Below are 26,254 nucleotides of genomic sequence, written 5' to 3'. Positions count from 1 at the left end.
ATTCAAAAATAAAGCTATTTCTTTTGACGTGACAAATTTAAATGCTCATGTTTACCAAAATCTGTCTGTCTCTCTGTGCTCTCTCACACTCACACACTCACACACACACACACACACGCACACACAGCTCTTACCCCTTTCTTTCCTACAAAAGGAGAGAAAAAGCCTATAAAATTCTGCATGGGGAGGGGGCTTTAAAAGATAACATGGAGAGAGAAGAACAGCATTTAAGAAGTCCTCCAACTGATACTGCCGAGTTTCTCCTTAAAGCTTCATTACTATATTTCCATTTCTATTCCAGACATAATCCAAATGTTAACCTCAAGCTTCATTTAGCTCTAGCACAAAGGAAAGTGGGACAAATATACAAAAAGGAGATACTTGGGGATAAACTGCATGCTTTATTTATATTTTTCACTTTTTTAGGTGGATATTTTAAATGTAGACAAAAATCAAACTGTTTTGGATATGTAGGGACAATGATCTTAAGATTCATATAGAAGGAAAAAAAGCATATAAATAAAGCTGTTTGTATACTGTTACTTTTAAAGACTTGAGATGGCCAAGGAGCTCACTAACCGTTTGTCAGATGGGTTGCATTGTGGGTCGCGATGTCTTGGAGATTTTAAACAGTCCCTTACCATGCGAATCATTGTTGCAGCCCGTTCCTTCCATCCCTCAATTACTTATTATGCAAAGTCCATTCCCCACCTCCAACCCTTATCAAATTAGGTAAAATTGAAAAATAGAAAAACAAGGGAAAAAATGTTAAAATACCAAATTCTGCAAGCTCAATCTTGGAAATTTTTTCTTTCCTCTATGTGAGCAGATGAATGTTTTCGGTCCTGCTGCAGTGTGTCAGAAATAAGTCACATGAAAATCTAGCCCCCTCCCTCTAACTCAAATCCTCAGAGGCTTTCCACACAAGGTCAGTGTCTCTTCAGATCCATTTCATACAGGAGATGGTAGCAGACAGGAAACATGACAGTGTTGCAGGTCAGTGCTGCACACCGGGGTGGGTGTGCATGTTTCAGTTCTTCCTGCCCTGCTGCTAGCTCCTGTCCTCACAATGTGTGCTCGGGAGGCCCAGAACACATGGGCTGCCTGAAGGCGGTAAGCTGACTTAAAGTAGCCATGGCAAAAGGATGGCAGAGCACAGGAAGGCTGCTAGCTTGGGAAGAAAGGACTCTGCTCTAATCAGCAAACACAGTTTATGTCTGAGTAAAATGGTGGAAGCCTTCAAATTTCTTTTCATAATTTAAAGGGGGTGGGAAGTTAGTGGTGATGTCTCCAAATGAACCCTGAAGATCATTCCTAATTAAATAAAATATGGGAATTTTTAGGTATTAATTCTTCCTAATACAAAGATCAATGAAATTTAGCTTTCAATTCATGCTTATCTAGTGAAATTCTGATCTCACAATTCCTTCTATAATTAAAACAAAGCACTATAACATATTAAAAAGAAAACAAAAAATTAAATGTTCACTGTTACGTCACTGTCTATAAAAAACATTTCCCCTGTGTCAGACTGAAAATGAAATAATTTTCTCATTGACTCAGATTATAATTTCAGAGATGCTGAACTGTTACTCTGTTGTTTTGTAAGGGCTCTTAACTTCTGTTAACTATCCTCTCATTTGAGGCAAGTAAAAATATCTAAACATAAATTTAGGTACACAAAAGATATCTGCCCATATTTCTTACATTCTCCCCTCTTTTGAACAATATGTCTTTTCCAAAGGAGATGTATGAATAACCATATAAAGCATTTTAACATCAATAATTTAAAACTTAATTCTCTTTTCAAGGATCTGTGCCAAATAAAAAATAGTACTTCTATGTAGTTTGCCAAGGAGCCCACCAATATACATAAGTAAGCAAAATGTAAGATACATCTCAAAAATAAGTATACAAGCATTTTGCCCAAACCATCACTCAGCCTGAATATTATGACAGAAAGAGCTAATGCCTTCACCTTAGTAATTTCCAGAAAAGGGAAAACAAATGATCCTAATCACCTTCTATTTTAAACTATCTTTATGGCCCTGTTCACGCCCAAGATGCTTGTATATCTTGAGGAACTTGCAAGTATCACAGTTATAAAAAGAGCCAGATGCTGTGCAGTGTGGCACACACCTGTTGAGAGGCTGAGGCAGGAAGACTGCTTGAGAGCTTGAGTTCAAGACCATCCTAGGTAAAATGGTGAGATTCTCCACTCAAAAAAAAAAAAATTAAGTTGCATAAAGTGGTGTATGCCAATAATCCCAGCTACTTACATTTAAGGCCAGCCTGGGCAATTTAGCAAGACCCTGTCTTAAAATATAATAAAAGGGATTAGGGATGTAGCTCAAGGATAGGGCTCTTGCTTAGCATGAGTAAGCCCCAAGTATTTCAAAGGTTGACAGGTCAGATTCCATGTTACCTAGTACCTGCCAAAAGGCAAGGCCTGAGGTAAGTTTTCAGAAGCTCAAGGTTGGTAACTACATAAACTGAATATGAAGTAGTCAAAAGCTATTTACAAGGAGTCAGGCTGAGGAACCTTGAGTCCCCGCAATTTGCTTCCATTTTCCCAGGCTCTGTTTTTGGGGAGAAGCAAGTGAGCCATCTGTCTTAATTTGACACAATTCCAGATTATTATGGAGGGAGGATTAAATCACCTTTAAAGTCCTTCGCAGATACACAGTTTTTTGTCTTTTTTCTAAACACAAGCATCCATTGTTTTCTAACCAGAAACAGTAAAAACGAGAAACCACTGGGAAAACTAGAAAGCTGTGAAAACTCACAAAGGTGTATTTTTCAATCTTGAGGCTTATTTATAAAAATCCTTTTGGTGCACATTTAACCCTAAGAATGTTCTTATTATTAAACAGCTTTACTACCAATCTCTTACTAGCAAACAGAGAAAAGCATGTTATTTATTCTCATTATGTAAGTCTTCAGTTGGCATCTGGGTCTTTCAGAGAGCAAGAAAATGAGCAAAAAAGGAGAGACCTGGATTCTAACCTGACTCTGCTATGAAACAGGTTTTTCTGACTCTGATTGTGTCACCTGGCTTTTCAGAGCCCTCATCTTAGTTTTCATACATAAATGCTAATATCTCTATTACCTTAGGCTTGGAACGTGAAATGTACAAAATGTCACGTAATTAGGAAAAAGAAGGCCTAAAGCGCAAATATTAATTTTACTTAGAATTTTAAATAATGGAATAATTTTTAAATTTGTAAAAAGGACATATGGTTACAATAAAGGTTAGAAAATACAGCTGTAGAGAATATAATATCACAAATAATCTCTGCTATAAAATCTTATCTAAATATTCAAAATTATCTAACTATTCTGTAGCTTTGGAAACTCAATATATGGTTTCAATGCATAGGATTTGCAGAAAAATAATCCAAAATTTAAAGTCTGACTCTATCACAGATCATCTTAAGTCACTGTGGTAACAGCTATTGGTTTATTTTGTTTTTGTTTTTTTGGTACCAAGGATTGAACTCCGGACCTTGTGTTTGCAAGGCAGGTGGCAGCACCACTGAATTAAATCCCAACAGCTATCGGTTCTGGCTGACCCTCCCTTCTTCTACAGCCCAGCAGTTTTTCTTCATATGACCACTCGTTTCTTTCTCCCTCATCTCATGTTTTTCTACCCACACAGTTCAAATAGAAGATGACATCTTTTTGTAGACTCTACCTCTAAGCAAGAACTGGCCAGAGATTGGCTCCTACCCCAAGCCTGACATACCAAAGTACCTCATCTCACAATTGTAACAATTAATTTAAAAATGGGCCTGTGATCAAAAAGTCTAAGATGACTTTATTTGAAACTAGAAAAAAGTACTGTTGGGCTTTTTTTTGTTGTTTTTTTTGTTTTTGGTACCAGGGATCAAACTCGGGACCTTGTGCTTGCGAGGCAGATGCCAGAACCAGAAAAAAGTACTGTTAATATATTTACTATTACTACTGTTAATAAATTAGAGGTTAAAATTTATTAAGCATGATTGATGTTATGTGATCAGCATCTTACATAGATTATCTCATTCATTCTTTTTTTAGTTCTTTGAAATAAGGGCTCACTATGTAGTTCAGGCTGGCCTTGAACTCACAGCAATCCTCCTGCCTCAGCCTCCCAAGTGCTAGGATTATAGGCATGCGCCACAATGCCCAGCTCTTTCGTTTATTCTTAAGAAAATCATTCCTGGGCTAGGGATTTAGCTCAGTGGTTTCGCCGCCTGCTGCGCAAGTGCAAGGACCAAGTTTGATCCTCAGTACCAAAAAAGAAAGAAAATCATTCCTGTGAAATGATGAAGATAAGCAAATATGAGTCCAGATGTTGCTGGCAGTTATTGTTCTCACTTAAATAAAATTTTCATACAAAGAAGCTGAGATGAAAGGCGGGGAAAGAGTGAGTCTTGTCAACGCTTGCATCCTGGTTCTTGTCACCTCTTATGATAGTTTTGTGTGCTAACTTGGCTAGGCCACAGAACTCACATGTGGGGACAAACAACAGCCTAGACAGTGGTGTGAAAGAATATTTTAGATGAGATTAACAAGTCAGTAGACTCTGAGTAAAGCAAATTATCCTCCACAATGCGGGTGAACCTCATCCCATCAGTTGAAGGCCTTAAAGGAGAAACCCTGAGGTTGCCAAAGGAAGAGGGAATTCTGTCTCCAGACTGCCTTTGCCTTTTGTAGTAACAGCTTTTCCTTGGGTCTACAGCCTCCTCCTCAGATATCAAAACTGCCAACTCCACAATGAGGTGAACAAGTTCTTTAAAGTAAATCTTTCCCCATGACCCACCTCTATAATACATACACTTCCTATTAGTTCTTGTTTCTATTGAGAACCCTAACACACCTTTCAAATACTGTATATTTTTATTCTTCCAATTACATACAGTCATCAAATTCTCCTTTTTGTCTAAGCCAACTTCAGTTAGGTATATCACTTCATATTTTTAAGCCTCAGTTTTCTTTTCTTTAAAAAGCAATAATAAAACCTGTATCTCAGTAATTCTACCATATTTTGAATCTAGTAGATGCTAAATAAAAAGTTAAATAGTAATAAACTCTTTAATAAGCTCTAGTTTTCTCATCTACCAATTGAACATTACAAAGGGGATACATAAAACAGTGGGAAAGGTATTTGCCATTAAGATGCTCTCAAAGCCCAGCATAGTGGTACATTCTACAATCCCAGAACTCTGGGAGGCTGAGGCAGAATTGTGAAGAATTGCAAGTCGAAAGCCCAGCTGGAGCAACTTAGCAAAACTCTATCTCAAAATGAAACAAAAGGCAGGGGTGTGTGTGTGTGTGTGTGTGTGTGTGTGTGTGTGTGTGTGTGTGTGATAACTGGGAATGCAGCAAATGCCCTGGGTTCAATTCCAATACTTAAAAAAAAAAAAGCTCTCAATTCAGCATGTACATACATATATCTGGTGTGAAGTATTGGAGAAAAGAACATAAAGAAAAAATTATAAGTAGTGTCCTGGGTGCTGTGGGAAAACAAAGGACTGGAACTTGACCCTTCAGAGAGAGACAGAAAAAGTGACTTTGGTATCAGTGAAGGCAGGAAGATTAATTACCAAGTAAACTGTGCAGATAGTCAAGGTATGCATATCAAGTCATTACTCTAGTCTGACAATGGTTTGTGAAGGAGGTAAGACTTCAGCTAAGCTTTGGAGGAAAGTATTAATGTTAGGTAGGAAAATTCCAATTCAACTTGGAAAGCTTACAGAGGAAAACACAGAAATGTCAGCAAAACAGCAAACTAAGAAAACTTTAAAAAGAAAAAGAAAAAAAAGATGACAACAACTAAGAGGAAAACTCCCCAAATTTGACAGAGGAACTTCAAGTAGGATAAACCTTGAGAGCCACACTAAAAAAAATGCTGAAAGACAAAGACAAAGAGAACAGGAAGACAAAAGCACTTGTAAACTTTAAGATTATCAGTGGGTTTCTCAAATTATCAATGGGTTTCTCTGCAGAAAACCAGAAGGCATTAGGATGTGATATATTTAAAGTTCTAAACAGAAAAAAAAAATGTCAACTGAGAATTCTATACCTGACAAAACTGTCCTTCAAAAACAAGTTGTTAAAATATTTCCAGATAAACCTGAGGGAATTCATTACTAATAGGCCTGTCCTACAAGGAATGCTAATGGGAGTCCTTTAGGTTGAAATGAAAGGATGTTAAACAATAAACTTAAAGCCATAGGAAGACATAAAGATGTCAAGTCAAGGTAAATACATGGACAAACATAAAAACCAACAGTATTATAATTTTGTCCACTTTTTACTTCCTACAGGACTTAAAGGACAAATACATAAAAAATAATTATAAATCTATGTTAGTGGATACACCATGAATAAAGTTATAATTTGTGACATCAATAACCTAAAAAGGGGAGGATGGAGCTGTACAAGGGCAGAATTTTGTGATAAAAAATTGATATCAATTCCAATTAAATTGTTTATTTTGTAATTATGAAAAAGTTCTGGAGACTTTTTTTTTTTTTTGGTACCAGGGATCAAACTTGAGACCTTGCACTTGCGAGGAGCCAGGCACTAGAACCACTGAGCAAAATCCCCGACCCTAGAGACTGATATTGATGACAATTGCACAATAATGTGAATATACTTAATCTTACTTCAAATGTGCACTTACATGGTTAAAATGGTAAATTTTATATTACATATATTTTACCATAATAAAAAAATTACTGAAAAAGAAAAGCACAGAGGTGAAAAAATTCTAGATAGATAAATTCATCTGGGGTGATGACTTCATGTGTGGTAAATGAAGCTGAAATAATAGATAAGGGTAAGATTATAAGTGAATTTCAGCACCAGGTAAAGATATGTAGACATTCAACACAGGAAATGCTAAGTCCCTAGACGTTTCTGAGCCATGTTAGCTTTTTGTGGTTTTTTAAAACTCTGAATGGCATTATTTAGCAACATAGCTCTTCCTCTGCTGTCTTGTCCAGGAAGAGATGAGGTAGAAGCTCTCACTGCTCAAAAAGCTGGTGACAGCTGCTACTGAAATGCAAAACCCTAACTGCTTTACTTGGGAACTGTCAGCTAGGTTAGACTAATAACTATCCATAGCTAATGACAAAATCTATATCTTTGTGTTTTTTGGGGTTTGTTGGTACTGGGGCTCGAACTCAGGATCTTGTGCTTGCAAGGCAGGCAGCGGAATCACTGAGTTAAATCTCGGCCCTCAAAGTCTATACTTTTAATTCAAACAAGTCTGAAAGTTAGAGAGTTTTTTTGTTCTAAGACAGCTTTTTTTTTTTTTTCTAAAAATTTACTAGGTTGATTATAATTAAAGTTTGAGGACAAAAAATACTGATTATTACCTTGGATTTAAAAGTTGGCTTAATTATATGTTCTCTATATGACAATGTATTATTTCATTCTTACTGAATATTTACCACATGCCAAACAAGATTAAAGTTGGGCCCTTATTTACAATTTGCTGAGGAAAACAGTCATTAATTATAAAATTTTAAGATAAATGCTGAAAAATTTTAAGGACATATAGTACTATGTGAACAACTACATCTTGGACTTAGTTCTGAGAGGCTGGCTGTCTTAAAGAGCTTTATTTTTGAAAAGTTCATCAGAGAATTTATTCATGGGCATAAATCTTTGAAAACACAGCCTAAATGGAATCAAAAACAAAATAAATTTTGAGGCATGGCTTACATAACCAAAGCATGCCTTAACTGCAGGACCCAAAATTAGATGGTTCATTTTTTTTTTTTTTGGGGGGTACCAGGGATCAAACTTGGGACCTTGCACTTGCAAGGCAGGCAGCGGAACCACTGAGCTAAATCCCCGGCCCCAGATGGTTCATTTTTCAAAGGAGAAAGAGAAGTTTATTTTGCAAATCCAAAATAATTCATTTATTCTACTCAGCCAGCAAGAAAAAATGAGATTAAAAAAATTAAAAGAAATGTAAAAGTAAGCCTCAGTTTTTTCAGATATAAAATAGAAATAATTAAAGTAGATGGGCAGGATTAATTTACCTTAACCTAGAAAGACTCCAGCATGATGCCTGGCACATGATAACAGCTACATGAATTTTAGCTATTATTATCAGTACTGTTTATTATATACAGTTAATAGCTTTCTACAAGTGGTAACAAAGGATACAAATTGATGGCAGTCGGCCACTATGCTGGTGAAACTGTGACTTTTAAATTTCTTGATAGATGTTTCTGTTTGCCAAAGACAGAATATAACACATATTTTAAATTTATCACCCAGTGTCCCCTTAATAAGTTACCCTGCTACAAAATACTATAAGCAAATGAAATGTAGTTTTTATAGAACACAATTGTGTCAGACCAAAGTAGGTCCAACAGAATTATAATGTAAGCTGTATGTGTTATTTTAAATGCTCTAATAGCTGGATATTAAAAGTAAAGAAGTGAAATTTAATATACTTTAATTTGGCATACTAAAATATTAGTATTTCAACATGCAATAATTATGAAAATATTAATGAGATACTTTACATTATTTTTTTCATACTGTCTTTAAAATCCAGCATGTAACCAAGCACACATATTAATTTGTATCAGCTGTGTTTCAACCAGTATTTACTGAGCAGCTGTTCAATAGCCCCCTGTTACTAGTGGCTACTATACTAGACAATGCAGATTCAGACATTTACAAGGACATTTTCAAATAAGGGGAGTCTTATAAACAGAGCTATTAGTAGTGATGCTCCATACACTTCAGATCTCAAAAGAACTAAAGACATCATTCTATAGTAACACATGCATACTCATGCTATTAGCAGCCCAACTCAAGACAGCTAAGCTCTGGAAACAGCCTAGATGTCATGTGAGCTGAGTGGATAAAGAAAAAAAAAATGTATATACATGAATATTGTTCAGTCATAAAGAATAATGAAATCATGTCATCTGCAGGGAAATAAATGAAAGTTGAGTCCATAATGTTAAGTAAAATAAGTTAGATACAGAAAGTTAAATATCACATTTTCTCTTATATGAGAAACCTAAAATGGAAGGGAGGGAGGAAGGGAGGGAGGGAGACAAAAAGGCAGACTTGTTGGAGGTGGAGAAGAGGACATGGGGGAGAAGAGAGGGTATCAAGGGGTCAAAAATGATCAAGATATACTATACACATGTACTAATTCCCTAAAATGAATGTAACTATGATGTATTGCAAACATACACCAAGAAAAAAATAAGAATGAAGTAGGAGCCTTCTTATTATCAAATGCACACTACAACACAGAGCATTAATTATTTAATCATGTCACTACTGAGACAGTCATATTGAGATCTTCTAGTGTTAGTGCCACAGGCCTTCACAGAATCAGAAGCAGATCAGACTGGGTCATGAGAGACAACTGTAAGCAATGATCTCTCCAGATACAGGTTTCTAATGGTAACTGAACAAAACTAAACCCAAAACATAATTTTTAAAGAAAATTCATACGTTAATTATTATGCCTTATGTCTAGATGTCCCCCCAAAGCCTCATGGGGTCATGGGGGGGCTTTTTCAGAAGCGGCTAGATTTAGAGTGTGTGATACTGGAATTAAGGGTGTGTGATTACTAAATTAGTCCACTGATTGGTTTGGCATAGTTCACACCCATAGTTCTGGGTATGAATCCTTGGGTCAGGTAGCCTAGATACATTATAGAGAGACAGAAAGAATCTATCACTTGTAGCTTGCTTGCTGCTTGCTGCCCTCTGCCTGCCCTGCTTTGCCATGGACTGTTTATCATTTGCAATGCCCCTCTGCTATGCCACCCTGCCTTGGAGCCAGCTGACTAGGGACTGAAATCTCTATGAACTGTGACCCAAATATATTTTTCCTCTCTTAACTTTGGGTGTCAGATATTTTGTCTCAGCAACAAGGAAAGTAACTAAGACATTAAGAATCCCATAATTTTTTAAAAAATGAGTTCTTGAATATGACTGAGACAGAGGCCTGTATGTTTAGGAACACATTACCTATCTACAAAATTCTAGTCTCTCTTCCACTGGGGAAAGAGAATTCATTTAGCTACTTCAACCAGTATTTAGTGAGCAGTAAATCCTGTGCTCTAATTGATGACCTGGATATTAGGAATAAAAAGGAAGAAGATGAATGATCATGACTATTATTACCATGTTCTAAGAATTCTGTTAAACATTTTATGTGATATTATTTATTTCTACCTTACAGATGAAGAAACTGAAGCACAAATAGTTAAGTAAATCTGACCAAATCAGGTTAGGCAATCTGGCAATCTCATCAAAAAGCTCATGCTCTGCCACTTGTGGTGGGATATGCCTGCAATTCTAGCTACTCATGCTGCTGAGACAGAAGAATCACGTTCAAGGCCAGCCTGGGAAACTTAGTGAGACCTTATCTCTAAATAAAAAATAAAAAGGGCTGGAAGCTGAGCATGATGGTACACACTTGTAATCCCAGCACTTTGGGAGACTGAAGCAGGAGCATCCCACGCTTAAGACCAGTCTGGACAATTTATCACAAGACTGTCTCAAAACAATAAAAAAAGGCTTGGGAGGTAGTTCAGTGTCTCAGTGTGAAGATCCTGCATTCAGTCCCCAGTATTGCAAATCAAGTTGGCGTGGAGCTGGAAGGTGGCTGGGAATGTACCTCTGTGTCAGACTGTCCCTGGGTAGGATGCTCAATACTGCAAAAAATAAGTAAGTAAATAAATAGAGCCCTTGCTCTGAAATTCTACATTATATTGCTTTGTTAGAAATAAGAGGTTGTCTTTGCCATCACATAGAGTTCAGAATGTACTGAGGAAAGAAACATAATTTAGTATTACAAGTGCTCTTGAGAGAAGGAAAATGAGCACTCACTGATCTGAGGCAGATGTCAAAGAAAGCTTCTTAGAAATAAAGATTTGCTCTAACATTTCCTCATCAAGACAAAACCTCTTGCTCTTCATGTATGTTGCAAGAATTCAACAGGAAAATTTATATAAAGAAGGTGTAGCACAATACCCAAGGACTATTACAGTAACTGTCCTGTTTATTGTCAGAAAATCAGGACAACAAATTGGCCTGACAGGATGTGGCTTTTACTTCCTGATATTCTTGCTTAAAGGACAGAGACAGGAAGAAAGCAGAAAGCTAGAAGAAGGCAAAATACTAACTCCTGCCTCAGCATAATTCACCACTACCACACTATCCAAGTGACTGAAGCAATCTCTTAGTATGTTTTGCCTTTTCCCCTACCAAGAACTTTTCTGTTGGAGGCATTTTATTTTCAGAGCAAGAATTCTTAAAAGTTAGGTCCACAGATAGTTTTTAAGGATCTAGGAATGCTTAAAATAAATGGAAAATAGAGTAAATGGAAACAAGTGTTCTTTTTCCTCAGGAGCAGGGAAAAACATCCTTCATTAGATTCTCAAAGGAAATCCTTAAAATAAAAACAGGCCTGCAATTACCATATAATCCAGCAATGTCACTTTTGTGTATATATCCTACCAAAAAAGTGAAACCTTACAAAGTTATCTGAATATCCATGTTCATCACAGTATTACCTACAATAACTAAAACACAGAAGCAACTCAATTTTCCATACATCAACAGATGTAAGTGTGTTGTGACACATGCCTGTAATATTAGCGTTCAGGAGGCTGAGGCAGGAGGATGTCTGTGAGTTCAAGGCCAGCCTGGGGTGACATAGTGAGTTCAAGGTCAGTCTGAAATACATAGTGAGACCCTGTCTCCAAAACAAAACAACCCCAGTTGCATAGGCAAGAAAATGGGGCACATATGTACAACTGAATATTATTCAACTCCAAAAAGAAAGAAATGTTGACATGTGATAGAACATGGAGAAATCTGGATGGAGGACAAAATGCTAAGTGAAATGAACCAGTCACAAAAAGCCATTTGGGACGCCCTGTCTCTCCGGAACTAGTCCTATTCCCCATTCCTAACCCCATTTCTATTCCCCAATAAATTTTTCTACTCTTAGAAAAAAAATACAGTACATACAGTACTGTATTGATCCAATTTGTATGAAGTACTTAAGAGTAATCAAAATTACAGATGGAAAATAGTATGGTGGTTGGGAGGGGCTGGCCAAGGAAGAAGAGAATGAGGTGTTACTGTTTAAGGGTACAGAGTTTTAGTTCTACAAGATAAAAAGAGTTTTGGGAGATGGATGTGGTGATGGCTGCACAACATTACAAATGTACTCAATGCTACTGAGCTGTACAGGCTTAAAAATGACATTATGTGTATTTTACCACAATTCAGGGCCAAGGATTTAGCTCAGTACCCAGTACTGATCCCCGATACCAAAAAAAAAAAAAATCTAAACACTGAAACATTTTGCACATGATGTTGGATTAGGGATGCTCAACCTGTATTCAGCTCTCTCTCTTTTTTTTTTTTTGGTACTGGGGATCAAACTCAGGACCTTGTACTTGCGAGTCAGGCAGTGGCACCACTGAGCTAAATCCCAGGCCCACTTCTGTCTTATTTCAACATTTAACACATGGCTGGCTTCTATTCTGCCATAAATTCCGTAGGAAGTAAAACTAGAAAATATTGTGATGTTTATAACATCCTTTGATTCATCTAATCAACTATTCCATACTGAGATTCTATGATGTCAGATACTGTGTATGTTAATTTCTAGACCTACTGGGCCAGGGATTTAGCTCAGTGGTTCCACCACCTGCCTCGCAAGTGTAAGAACCCTAGTTCGATCCCCAGTACCAAAAAAAAAAAAATCCTGATGAATTTCTAGACCTATCAAAATAAGTAGGACATAGGCCCTGGTCATAAGGAATTGAAAATTTCCCAAATAAGAAATATAAAATTACTCCAAAAAACTATGGCAATATCGTAAGGGAATCAAGTCTCTGGAAGAAAAGAAAAATGCAACTAACAATCTTAAGATTTCAGGAAAGGATTAATAGAATAGATGATATTTAATCTGGGTCATGAAGCATGAGAGGATGTAAAAGGAGTGTTCTGGGCAAAGGAGAGCAGTACAATCAGAGAGGCACAGAAAAACAAAAGTGGTGGCATGCTGAGGGGAGAGGTAACAAGCCCAACTACCGTGCAGCTAGAGAAAAGGGATGAAGCTGAAATGGGAGGTTTGTGCACTGAGAACAGAAAGAGCAAACACAGTGTCTGCTCTCAGTAGGTAGGCTTAGCAGTACCACAGGAGCTTTTGTACTGGGGGAGGTGTTGAAAACAGAAGAATGGCTAGGACACCAAGGAACAATCATGAAGCAAGAGCCCTTTATGCCATTCTCAGAAAAGTAAACTGGATCCAGTTTGGGATGAGGAGTCATGGAGGGGCCTGAAGTATATTTATTGTCAACTGGAATTGAGATAACATAAGAAAGGAAAGGCTCAAAGCAGAGGGCCAATTAGAAGTTATAATAGTGATCCAGATAAAAAGTAAAGGCTCTGTCAAGCGTGGTGGCACACTTCTGGAATCCCAGCACTGCCTGGAATCCTAGCCCTCGGGAGATTGAGGCAGGAGGATCACTGTGAGTTTGAGGCCAATCTGGGTTACACAGTGAGTTCAACTTTCTGGAATTCCAATATTAGAGGTTTTATGTAACAAAAAAAAGGCCAATTTTCAAATAGAATTTGGTCAAATTTAGTAAAAACAGATGTGAAGCAATGACATTTAAAAAGGTACACAGACTAAATTTATAGGTGTCAAGTCATAGTATTCAAAAAGAGATAATACCAAGGTTGATCACTGAAATTACTGTCAATTTAAAGCTATAGTGCCTGTAGAAGACATTTGCCTCCCAGAATTCATTCCTTTTTCTGGCAATACCCTTCAATTGTCATTTATGGATATTCCCTCCTTTATGTGGTCTTGGTGGCAAACTATCCCCTATACATTCCCATGACAGTGTTTATGACAGATCAATAACCTATGTATCCCTGGCCACTGACTGGTTCATGGGTGGGCATGGTCCTAAGCCAATCCAAAGAAACTGAGTCTCAGGACTTTCTCATAAACTGCCAGAAGAGAAGCACTCTCCATTAAACTTGAAATTATAAATACAGATGTGTTATAGTCTTCTTGCCTACATGAGGGGAAAGTTTATCAGAGAATGGAATCAATCCAGCAGAAATGGAAACAAATGACGAGCCAGATGTGGGAGCACACCTATAAACCCAGCACTAGAAAGGCTGAGGCAGGAAGACTGCCATGAGTTCAAGGGCAGCCTGAACTATACAGCAAGACCCTGCCTCAAAAGACAGAAAGAGAAAAAGAGTGAGAGAATGAACAGACAAAGAAAGAGAGAGAACTGATTATATATCATCCAGGCCCGAATATCAATCTAAGCCTTAACCTCTTAACAGTTTACCCTGAGTGTCACTCAGGGTAACGTATTTATGTACTGACCATCCCAAGTGTCACTCAGAGAAGTGCCATTTCAACCAGCTGATTCTTGTTTATAGGCAATAACACTCATTCATCTGTTTATTTGTTTCATAACAACTATTTTTTGCATACTTTTTTATTAAGAACATTGTATTCACCTTTGGTGTTTGTATCTAGTGAAATCTAATAAACTCTGGTTATTTTCTTTTACTAATTCGTGTTTATTTTATTTGTAAATAAAACCCTATAATTTTGTGCTATAATGTATAAAAACTCTTATCCTAAGTACGTGAGATATAGTTTTTATACTTCTCCAGAACTCAGTCATGTTATTTTACAATACAAAATGGACACATTGGGAAGTTGAGACAGAATAAGAAGTGCCAAAAGATCTACAAAAGAAAAAACTGAAAAAGGGAGAAATGTTAGCATATTAGAGAGGAAAAGTCTGTGTTATGAAATGGAAAGACAAACAATATAGACCGCGTTTGTTATTTATTCAAAACAAAGGGGTTCAAAAAGTCATTTACAAGTTAGATTAGGTCTAACAGACCAAGTAACTGAAAAACACAAGATATCGAAATGCCAACCAAGACATCCATCAATGTCTTCACCATTAAGTTTAGTGGGTTTATTGAAATTATAATACCCACAGAAAAAAGGAAAGCCCAACACAACAGTTTAAAGTGTGTTGTTCAAAGAAAAACAATAATGCAAAAAGAATTTGGAAAGAGGCTAGATACTACTGTCCACATTGTAATGTTGCATTGTGTATTGAATGTTTTAAGATATACCACACACAGAAAATTATTGAGTAAATTTGATAAAACTATCATTTATTTTTCCTGTTAAGTTATATTATAAAAATTAATGAAAAAAATGCAAGTTTGGCCATCCTCTATTTAAATAATTGGACTAGTAAGTGATTAAGTCATTCCTATCATGAAAATGTTTTGGTTTCACAAGTCAATAAATTCACTTTCACTTAAGTTAGTTAGGGTTGAATTCTTTCTTGAAATGAAAAAAATTCTAATCATTACTTTTCTCTACTGTAATCTCAATAGTCTCACAGATGAGATAAGATCATTCCCAACTTTTTGTCATGTAAACCAGGTAAGTCATTTGATATCCTAATACATCAACAGCATCAGTAAAATAAAGTATCAGCCATTATTTGCTTCCAAAAGTTGTAAAGGTTAAAAAACAAAGTCAGGTATAAATACAAAATGATATTTAAATCCAGTGCGCTGCAGATGGAAAAATGGTCTCACCTTTTAAAAAGTAATTTTGGGAAGTCATTTTTATAATGAGTATTACTTTAAAGTGTCAGGGAACAAAGGTACTATTATTTAGGAAATATCAATAATAGTTGCTGTACTCAGATTCAAATCGAATTGTATTTGAATATGTTCTACACAGTACCTATGCACAAAAAAAGAAGATTCAACTAGAATCAAATAGTGCTGGTTTTAGGTATGGGTTTTACAGTTGACAAGTTTGTATGACTTTGGGCAAAATTATCTAAGTGCCTTAACTTCCTCGCCTATAAAACAAGACCACCACCACCTCACTCAAGTCACAGAGTTTTTTATGAGGATCAAATAATAGTTATGAAAACACTTGGCACAAGGTCTACATTTAACATTCTTTCCATAAAATATATTTTAAAATGTTGCCCTAATCTTTAATTCAAATATTTAAAGAAAAACTATTATTTCAAAGATACACATTTTTTTCCCCCTATCTGAAGTCAAAGAATACTTTACAGTCGCTGTCACAGCCAGCAGTTATTGGGTAATTTTTCAGTGGTACATAAAAAAAATACTACACTGCTATTACACGTTGCCTGATATTTGATGAAATAAAGTATACCAATTCCATTTAAGTAGACTTAACTGAGTACTTAACTAAGTGGAACTTAACAAAATATGCATTAGAAACAAAAGGGTGGGGCCGGGGATTCAGTTCAGTAAGGACCTAAGTTCAATCTCCAGTACCCCCCCAAAAAAAGAAACAAAAGGGTGTTTGCACATATGTGTGTTTACATGTGTCTGTATGTATACACACATAAACCATGCAAATATATACTGTATGTGTGCGTGTAAATGAAGTTAGCTGTAATTTTATTTTACATACCTCTGCAGGTCAACTATTTCATTGTTAAGAGTATCTAGCTCCTTAATAGCAGAGAAATCTGCAACAGGACTTGATCCTATGATGTTCTAAAAACAAAAAGTTCACAATTATGAATTATTACTACAAAATTGTAATATAAGGCAAAGTACTAAAAATGTTAAAAGCTATACACAGATACAAAGTATTTCATATTTTACATTACTAACACTTTCAATTAATTTACTAAAACAATACTTAGTGGAATTATATAATTATATACTAAGACAGTTCCCTAAATTCTCTACAAACTTATTCTAAATGTACATATTATATCCTATAATATATACCCCCCACCCACCCATCCCAATGTCTTTGTCACTTGATCCTAGCCTTTCCAGAATCCTGCAATAAAACAAATGCCAAAAAGTTGGGGGGATGTAATGCTTGCCTAGCATGCTCAAGGCCCTATGTTCAATTCCCAGCACCGTAAAAACAAAAAACAAACAAAAAAAGATCTGATGGTACAAACTTAATTCTTTCTATGATTCTGGTCATAAACCAAATTGGACAAGAACTGAATAACATTTCCCCTAAGGTCAACATTGAATCTAACCAATGAATTTGATTCAGTTCTCATCCAATTCAGTTTTCAACTAGAATTGTGGAAAGAATTAAGTTTGTGGATGGAGGTACCACTGTATCAGATTTATAAATTAATTCTTCCATTGAAATGTAAAATTCTAAAGGAAAAGGATGGTGATTTATCTGCATTTGAAAGATCTGGCACAAAGTAAGTATATATATATTTTTGCTAAATCTCAGAATTATAATAATGGTTGATTTAATTCAATTCAACAAATATTTACTTATATTAAATATTTTTAACGCCTAAAGTAAAACCAACTCCTCAGGCATGCTCCATAGTAAACAGTAGTATCACCACATATGAAACTGTCTTCATAGATGGCAAACTTTACATTTGATTTTCTTTCAATAATGAAGGTATCAAAATTGACCTTAGTGATATTTGTAGTTTGAAAATCTACCTGGGCTTATTCAGGGCTCTGTTGTTTTACTAGCTACATGATCCTCACCTGTAAAATAGGAAGATACTTTCTGCCCTGGCCACTCCACAGAGTAAGTGAAATAATTCTCCTTTGTAAACTATCACTGATGTTGTATATAGCTGGCTGAAGTCGAGGCAAAACAATAATCTCTTTTAAACTCTTTACTTATACCAATGCTAAAACCAGTCTGACAAGGGCCAGGATGTAGCACAACACCTGCCTGGAAAGTGTGAGGCCCTGAGTTGGATTCCTGGTACCAAAAAAACAAAAACCATACTGACAAATAACACAATAATCACTTTTTGGAAGCGTTAAAATCGACGCCTGATCAATTGATGATCTTATTAGTAGAACATAAAACAGTAGTTTTAAAACTTATGTTATATATATTTAATGAATACCAGCAACTTGCAGAACAGAAAAAAACCTAAGAGCTCCCAATAACCCATCTCCTTGCATTTATATGATCATTTATAATTCGCTAAGCACTGTCAATCCATTAGGCAATTCTCTCTCTCTTTTTTTTTTTCCTTTGGTACCGGGGATAGAACTCGGGAGCTTGTGCTTGCAAGACAGGCAGTGAACCACTGAACTAAATCCCGGCCCTCACTAGGCAATTCTCAAAACTAATCTGAAAAGGGGGTTGTTGTTAAGTAGGGCAGATACTATTAACTCCGTGTTAGTGCTGAGGAAACACATCAAATGACAGCTCAAAATTAAACCAGCTAACAGGAGTTTCATCAAAAGTCTTCTAAAGTGCCACTGCCCCCTGGCAACTGCATGTAAAAATCATTTAAGGTAAATGAAACCATTATGCTAAAAGTAAATCTGATAAATATGTACATCAATAAAATCTGACAAATGATTCTGTATTTGTTTATGCACAGTGCATTTTTTTTAGTACTGGGGATCAAACTCAGGACCTTACTCTTGGGAGGCAGGCACAGTGTCACTGAGCTAAATCCCCAGCCCTACACTGCATGTTTAATACTAAGCCGTTTTGTTTTGATCATCAATACCAAAATTCATTTATGAGGATTTAATTAATAGTACTTTCAATTTTATATTAATTACAAGGGGTTTTTTGGGGGGTAGGGAGTGGTACTAGGGATTGAACCCAGGGCCTTTACATTGAGTCTTTTTACTCAGTCTTTTTTTCATTTTGAATCAAAAGTCTCACTAAATCACTAAATTGCCCAGGCTGGGCTCGAACTTACAATCCTACTGCCTCAGCTTTCCAGGGTGCTGTGATTATAGGTCTGTGCCACTATGCCTGACTTAATTACAAATTTATATTAAATATATCTCTTAAGTGTTTTACTGTACTTCACTGATACAGTGGCCCTTAATAATACTATATTAAATTAGAAAATTTGAAGTAGATTTCTGAATGTGACATTTATTCACAATGATTTTAACTCTCTTTAAACTTGATCTATAAGCTAAGCTTGCCCAGACAGCTAGACAGAAGAATAAAATGAAAAAATAGCACTCAGTCTCACTTTTATCATGAACAGTAACTTCCATCACTTAAGAGCTGAGAAATTTGCTATTAGAGGTGCGAGTGTCCCAAAAAACACATGATCTCCACACCTCTTCTGTCACTCTAAAAAACTGACTCATATTTGACAGTCTTTGCTATTAAAATACCAAGAAGGCAAAGTGAGACAAATTAGTTTAACCTCAAACAAGCTAGAAGGCAACAACCCAGATGACTAAAATGACATGAACCAGCAAGCACAGAAAAAGTTCAGCTAACATTATATATAGTATAATAAAGGGTATACAAAGAAAAACGTAGCACATCCCTTCTTTCAAAATATTTTCTCTCTCTCCCTGTTTTGTGCATTATGCAAAAATTCTGCTTTGGTGATTCTAAATGGATCAGAGAGCCTAAAGAGGGCAGGCTAAAATGTACACAAGGACCAAGTGACATGTGACAAAAGCATGCTGTTTAGGTATGTTCTTTGATCAACTTCGCTGCATGAAAAAAACCTCTAATTTCAAAATGTATCTGTAAACCAAAAACCATAATGCTTAAAAAAAAAAGGCATAAGATAAAGCTCTAACCTTGAGAGAGAGAGTAGTTAAGAAACTGACAGTACAAGAAAGGCGAAAGCAGAGTGCTGCAGAATGGAAAAAATAGTCCAAACTAGAAAAAACACAGAAAGGAAAGTAACATTCAAAAAAGGATTAGTCAAAGCTGTCCCCCCCAAAAAAGTGCAGTAGTTTTTTAAAAATCAGGTTATAAGGAGAAAAGAGATTATCTAAAAGATAAATTCAAGTTTTAGTTTTTAAGGTTAAAATTTTTGGTTAATAGATAAGTCAACAGTGATAAAATCCCATTTCAATTAATAATACTGATACTTGACACAAAGACAAAAGTGTCTATGTTTTACTAAATGAACTTCATGTAAATCTACTACGTTAAACTCTGTACACCAGATGCAACTTCAAGTGGCTACAAACACTAAAGATACTTCAATGAATACATATAATTTGCTTCAGAAATCTGTCATGATGTGTAATTCGTGTTGATGGGAGTCTCAGCTGATTATCAAATGAAGAAGGCAAGGGAAGAAAAATCTACATAGGTAAAAAGATGAAACAAAGTATTTCATAAACAAGATACAGTTATATAGTGGAGGACATAAATACAAATCCAGTAATGTTTTCCATTTAGACATAATTTATATACATTTATGGCTTTGTAGAATTAGAGCACAGATTATTCTTGTGTCTCTAAGTACATCAGTATCATCAGGAACTTCAAATCCAGGAATCTGTATCTTTCTCCTTGGCTTCACTTCCAGCTTTCTCCACACTTAAAGAGAACCTATGTCATATATCACAAAGGATCTTCAAAAATTCACAAGGTGACCTTCCCCCAAAAAACTCAGGAAGCTTACAATTAAATGTTTATTTTATTTAAAATAAGAATAACACATCACAACGGGGTCATAATTCATATGTCTTGCTGCCAGGTGGCTCCAAAGCACTGGTGGTACATGACTGTCCCATCGGGTGGCATGGGACAGTCCCATAGGATGGTACAAGCCAGTGGGAACATGTTAACTAGTATAAGGAATTCCCATACCTGGTGGCAGCAAATTCTACTTGGAAAAAATCCAGTTTTGATTTTTACTAGTTTTGTTAAAATAGGATTCTTTAAAACCTGTTACAAAATTAACGCAAAACCAAAACATTCTATTGATATTTGAAAGAGAGCTCCTCAAACATAGCACATATATGACAACTATTATACACATCCCTGCAAAATCACCACACAATAGTTACTTTATAGGCCATCAGAGATTTAAAGAGATAAAGTTTTGTTCGAGACAGGTCTCACTGTATTGCCCAGGCTGGCCTCAAACTCCTCAGCTCAAGCAAAGCTCTCACCTCTGTCTCCCTAGTCACCAGCATGTAGCATCATCCCAGGGCATGGTTAAAGGATTCATTTTTATTCTTTTTTTTTTTGGTACCAGGGAACGAATTCGGGTCCTTGCTCTTGGGAGGCAGGCGGCGGAACCACTGAGCTAAATCTCTGGCTTAAGGGTTTATTTTTAAAGGCAAAAGAACACTAAAGTATTTTGTTTTAAAGATCTCTTGAAGGTCTACATGCCATAAGTGCACTATAGTAGGAAGGGTTTTACATAAGAGAAAAATCAAGGAACAGTATGATGAAAGTGATGTATTTTTGACAATTCCTACTACTAAGCCAAAACCCAAAGTAACTAAAACTTGCTTCTAGCTGTTCAGATAGGAAGTTTAGCTGTATACTCAGGAATGAAGTGTCACCTATGGCAAATACCTCACACAGATGTATCCTTATTATGTTTTACTTGAGGGCTTTGATATAAAATTGACACCAAGCAATCATCATTACCTAGATTTTGTTTTCAAATTTATACTGTTTTCTATAAGAATGAAAGATCAAATGGAACACAATAACTTAATTCTTACAGTTTTCATTTAATTTTTACACTGTATTCATAAAAATTCACAAATTCATGAAGGAAAATACAATTTAAGATTGTAAAATACAGTTGTCATATGTGTTATGAACAGTGGGATAATAAGGTGCAGACCAATGATGTTATACAAGGCATGTGAGCATATTTATAGGTACAAGCTAAACCATGAATGGTATACTGCTCTGCTCCTAGCCAGATACTCCACTGTTTCATCAAAATCGACTCTCACTCGACATTGCATTTGTTCCTTTCTACTAATACATTCAGGTTTTAAGTTGTCTTACCTTTTGTAAAGTCATCCTGTCTGATGGTGGAATCATCTCAGGAGTAAGAATTTGAGGAGGATCAATGCCTTTTATTAACTTTTGATTGATTAAGTGAAAAGCCAAAGCAAATTGATCCTTTGAAAGCTTCCCACAGTTCTTTGTGTCACATAATGCCCTGTAAAAATAAGCAAAATGAACATATATAAATGCTACAATGACCATCCTAAATATGTAGGAGAAAAAATAATATAACCATGTACCTTTTAAAAAATAATCAGTTGGATTTTTTAAAAGGACAGTCATACCAATTTGCAGCTTGTCCAAAACTCACCCAATTGTTAGATGAGATAAATCAATTAAAATGGCAAAAAGAAAAGGTTCACCCTGGTGCTGAGTACAGGCCTCTACTCTGGCTTTATGTTTTCTTACCAATTTCCAGAACCGCTACAAAGTAAAAGTTGTGACCAATGAATCTCAACATTCCTTACTCCCCAAATTTTAACATTAAAAAGATGTTAAAGGTGAAATCTATGTTTCAACAAATTTAGTTCACTGGTGGCACTATGATTCTAAAACAAGCAAAAACTTCTGTGCTAGCTTGCGTCCTGCAATTCTGGAGTAGGAGGATACAATGATCACTAAGCCAAAGCAGAAAGAACAGCTGCAAATGGAGATCACATTTAAGGAGAAGGCAGCAATCTGGAAAGCTTCTCAAAGTCACTTGAAGAAAAACAACAAACAACTCATTTTCATTTTTAAAGCTCAGCTTTCTGAAGTGTGATTTGTTTAATTCTCTGAAAGCCAACGTGGCCTGATGAAAAGACTACAGGTTCTAGTACCAAATACAATTTGAATTACAGCTTTTCACTTGATCTTAGCCAAAAGCCCGAGAAGCGATTGGACTACAGCTTTTCTACTTATTTTTTCCTTGTGACCTGGGCCAAATTTTTTTAACCTCTGTAAGCCTTAGTTTCTTCATCTATAAAGCAGAGATAATACCGATCTTGGGAGGCAGCTATAAGAATTAAAGAAAAGGTATGTTAAAAGTCTGGGTGTAATGTCAAGATCCTCTGTGAGAGCTGCCATTATGGAGTACAGTGCCTAATCTGGGTCCTCAAAAGTAGCAGCCAATATTAATTATTCATGTTTAATCTCTCCCAAGACTTGCTACTTGTCCCTTTTAAGACAGACCTACTATCCTCCTCTGTTACTTTTTAAGTTTCTCTTTGCAGCTCTGTGGTTCCACTTTTGATCCTTGCTGTCTCTCGAAAAATCTCAAGCTATGGTATAAGGCAGCTGTATTGGTAGCAGGCATACTACAAAGAATTTTCATATTTATCACATTTAAAGCGCAATTCACTAAAGACACTAAGGTTTCTCTTTTTTCAGGACTGAGTATGTTATGTAAAGGTGTGAAAGTATATATATATATATATATATATATATATATATATATACACACACACACACACACACACATATATACACACACACACACATATATCCTACAGAAAGATACAGTATGCCTAAAGAATGTTTCTTACATTTAAATTTTAAATATATAAATTCTCCCTTAAAATTTTATTTATTTTATTAGTACATGTTTGTAGCACGCAATGATTACATTCATCATGGGGAGTTAGTACATGTACATGACACATCTTATTTCTTTTCTTTATCCCCTTCCTTTCTCCTCTCTAATCCCTCTCTCTGTCTCCTGGTCCCCTTCCCTTTTGCAAAAGTTCTATCTCCCTGTTTTCTATTTTAATTGATAAAAACAGATACTGTATTTTTAACATTCCAGTAAACACTGACACTGTCAATCTTACAAAGCTCCAAGCAAACACATTTTCAAGCTTTTGTCCGTTACCCAGAACTCTTCAGATTTAATTTCTTTTTCTATTAAGAATTCTCAAACAAACCAGCTCCTTGAGAGGCTGAAGCAGGAGGATCACAATTTTGAGGCCAGTCTGGGCAACTTTTGAGGCTCTTCTTAGAATAAAAACATAAAAAATTAGTTGGGCAAGGTGGCACATGTAATCCCAGCACTCTGCGAGACTTGAGGCAGGATGATAGAAACTTTGAGTCCAGCCTGGGCAACTTAGCCACTTATGGAGTTCCTGTTTCAAAAAATAAAAATAAAAAAGACTGGGGATGGAGCTCTGTATGAAAGCCCTGGAGTTAATCCCCAGTAACACAAAAAATCAATAGTAATATAAATATTAAAAATAAGGCAGAATAAAATTTAAAAGGGGGGCAATGATGCTCAGTGGTAGGAGTACCTTTGGGTTTGATCCCCAGTATCGCAAAAATAGAAACCATTCTGTTCACAAAAGTGACTAAAAGCAAAGAATGCACAAAACTAGAGTGAGGCAAAACTGTACTTTTTTTAAAAATCAACTTAAAAGTCTTACCAAATATGGGCTAGTAAGGCGGAAGGTAAACCTGTTTTCAGGAAGATTTCACGGACCTCCAATCCAGACACAAATCCATCCATATCTTTATCTGTTTTCAGGAAGATTTCATCATATTTAACTTTTTCGGCAAGGGATACAACCCACTAGAGAGTGTGGGAAGAAGGGAAAAACAGTGTTTCTGCAAAATGAAACAAACTTTGAAGTGTCACTCTTCCCACCCATGATGGTATCTATTACAAATTCTGAACAGGTCTACCCTAACTGTAACAGTGTATCACTTCCAAAATGTTGTGGTCCAAAGAAAGTAACAAAAACACAAGTCAGTTTGAACTAAATTTATAAATGCCCATTTTACTTTTTTTCTTTTAAGTAATGAGTAAATTGAAGCACAGTTAACTCTTGACCTATAAATTTCCATTCCCACAGGTAATCTGAAAGTAAACAAAATATTCAGATAATTTTCAATCTTCATTTTCTATAGTTGCATCTATTATTGTTAACTGTAGCCACATTGGCCCATTTTCATATCATGTCATTATTGTGCTTTATTCAATTTGAGAAGAGGCAGATTAGAGAAAAAAAGCCATGGGCAAACCAGAATGGGATAATTTGATCCCAAAAAATCAAGAGTTAACTAGAGATTACACAAAAACAAGTATTAATTGCCAAGGCAAGCATGCTGTGTTAGCATGTAGCATCTTCCATCTCAACTTTAATTCCAAGTAAATCAAGGCAAAGCCAATGAAAGATCCATATGACCTAAATAAGGCAGTGATGGCGAACCTTTTAGAGCTTTCAATGATACAAACAGCTCGCTGCTGCACGCCTGCCACAGGTTCACCACCAATGCATAAGGCAATGCAGAATATATCCCCTCTGGGATATCATATTGCGTAGTTTTAACCAGACGGAACTCTATATCTGAATTTGATTGCTCCTTTCTGTTAAATGCCATGCACTTTGTTAAAAAAAAAATCTTTTAACACTGATAAATCTATACCTGTCTTAACGATGCTTTGGTAGGTAAAATGCCTACAGGTGGCAAGGAGTGGTAAAATTCCTTGGCTGATGCTGAAGAGGGGATCGACCGCATAGAGCCTGATATACTGACCGTTTTTCTTTTAGACGGTGGCACCAAAGCTGGAGGCAAGGACATTGGTACAGGTTCTTTCTCCAGCGCACAGTATACCAAAAACATGGCCTTCAAAATAGATGAACCAAGGTCATATATTATTAAAATCATTTAACAACATTCACCCATTAACTTGACTACTGTTCAATAACAAATCATCTTCAAGCTGTCTCAAATCCTTTTTAAGGAAATTATGCCAGGGTCAAGTGTGGTGGTGGTGTACACCTATAATCCCAGTACTCTGGGAGGCCGAGGTAGGAGAATCTGAGTCCAGTCAGGCAACTTAGTGACTTAGCAAATCTCTGTCTCAAAATAAAGTTGAAAAACAAAATAGCTCAATGTGAAGGCCCTGCGTTCAATCCTCAGCTAGAAGAGGGGAGGGGAGGGGAGAGGAACAAGAAAAAAGAAATTACTCTGAAAAAGTCAAAAAAAGGGAAGAAATAAAAGGAAAGAGGAAGAAAAATAAAGAAATGAAAGCTAAACAACTTTGGGGAAGATATCCTAAGGAGCAAAAACTTATGAGACAGACCCTTCAACTAGAGTTCGTGCAATGGCAAAGGCAAATGTCAATCTGGGGGAAAAATACTATCTGCAAAGAAAGAGGTAATCACTCTAACACGTAAAGTGTTTCTATAAATTAAGAGAAAATAAAACTAATTTCAACAGAAAAATGGACAGAGTATGAATATTTTACAGAAAGGTAAACACTACAAATGCCCCATCCTCTAAAATACAAAAATATGTTCATTTCACTTTTTTAAAAAAACAACAAAATCAAACCACAATACCACTGTCCACCTAATTGGCAAAAATCCAAAGTTTAATAATGTACTTGTTAGCTCAACTGTGGTTGCCATACTTTGCTAGTGGGTAGTGAGGGAAAACAGAATATACCAT

General features: G+C 36.0%; 1 protein-coding gene across 8 annotated transcripts in view; it reads right to left on the bottom strand.

Annotated features, from left to right (window-relative positions):
* Eps15 (epidermal growth factor receptor pathway substrate 15) overlaps positions 1–26,254 on the bottom strand; it is a 156,326-nt gene that overhangs the window by 59,760 nt on the left and 70,312 nt on the right. For 5 of the 8 annotated variants that reach the window (XM_021247931.2, XM_021247936.2, XM_021247937.2 and 2 more), the window contains 4 exons: positions 25,226–25,426; positions 24,223–24,368; positions 21,827–21,983; positions 16,520–16,605 (listed from right to left, as the gene is read on the bottom strand). In XM_021247931.2, the coding sequence (XP_021103590.2) occupies positions 16,520–16,605; positions 21,827–21,983; positions 24,223–24,368; positions 25,226–25,426 (590 nt within the window). The remainder of the gene's footprint in view (positions 1–16,519; positions 16,606–21,826; positions 21,984–24,222; positions 24,369–25,225; positions 25,427–26,254) is intronic. The other 3 variants (XM_087214734.1, XM_087214733.1, XM_021247933.2) reach the window with 1 other exon arrangement.

Source organism: Heterocephalus glaber, unplaced genomic scaffold (genome assembly GCF_053883595.1).
Source record: "Heterocephalus glaber isolate CG9 unplaced genomic scaffold, H.glaber_assembly_v1.0 deba00001451, whole genome shotgun sequence".
Classification (NCBI taxonomy): domain Eukaryota; kingdom Metazoa; phylum Chordata; class Mammalia; order Rodentia; family Bathyergidae; genus Heterocephalus; species Heterocephalus glaber.
This window is presented reverse-complemented; position numbering and strand designations above follow the sequence as displayed.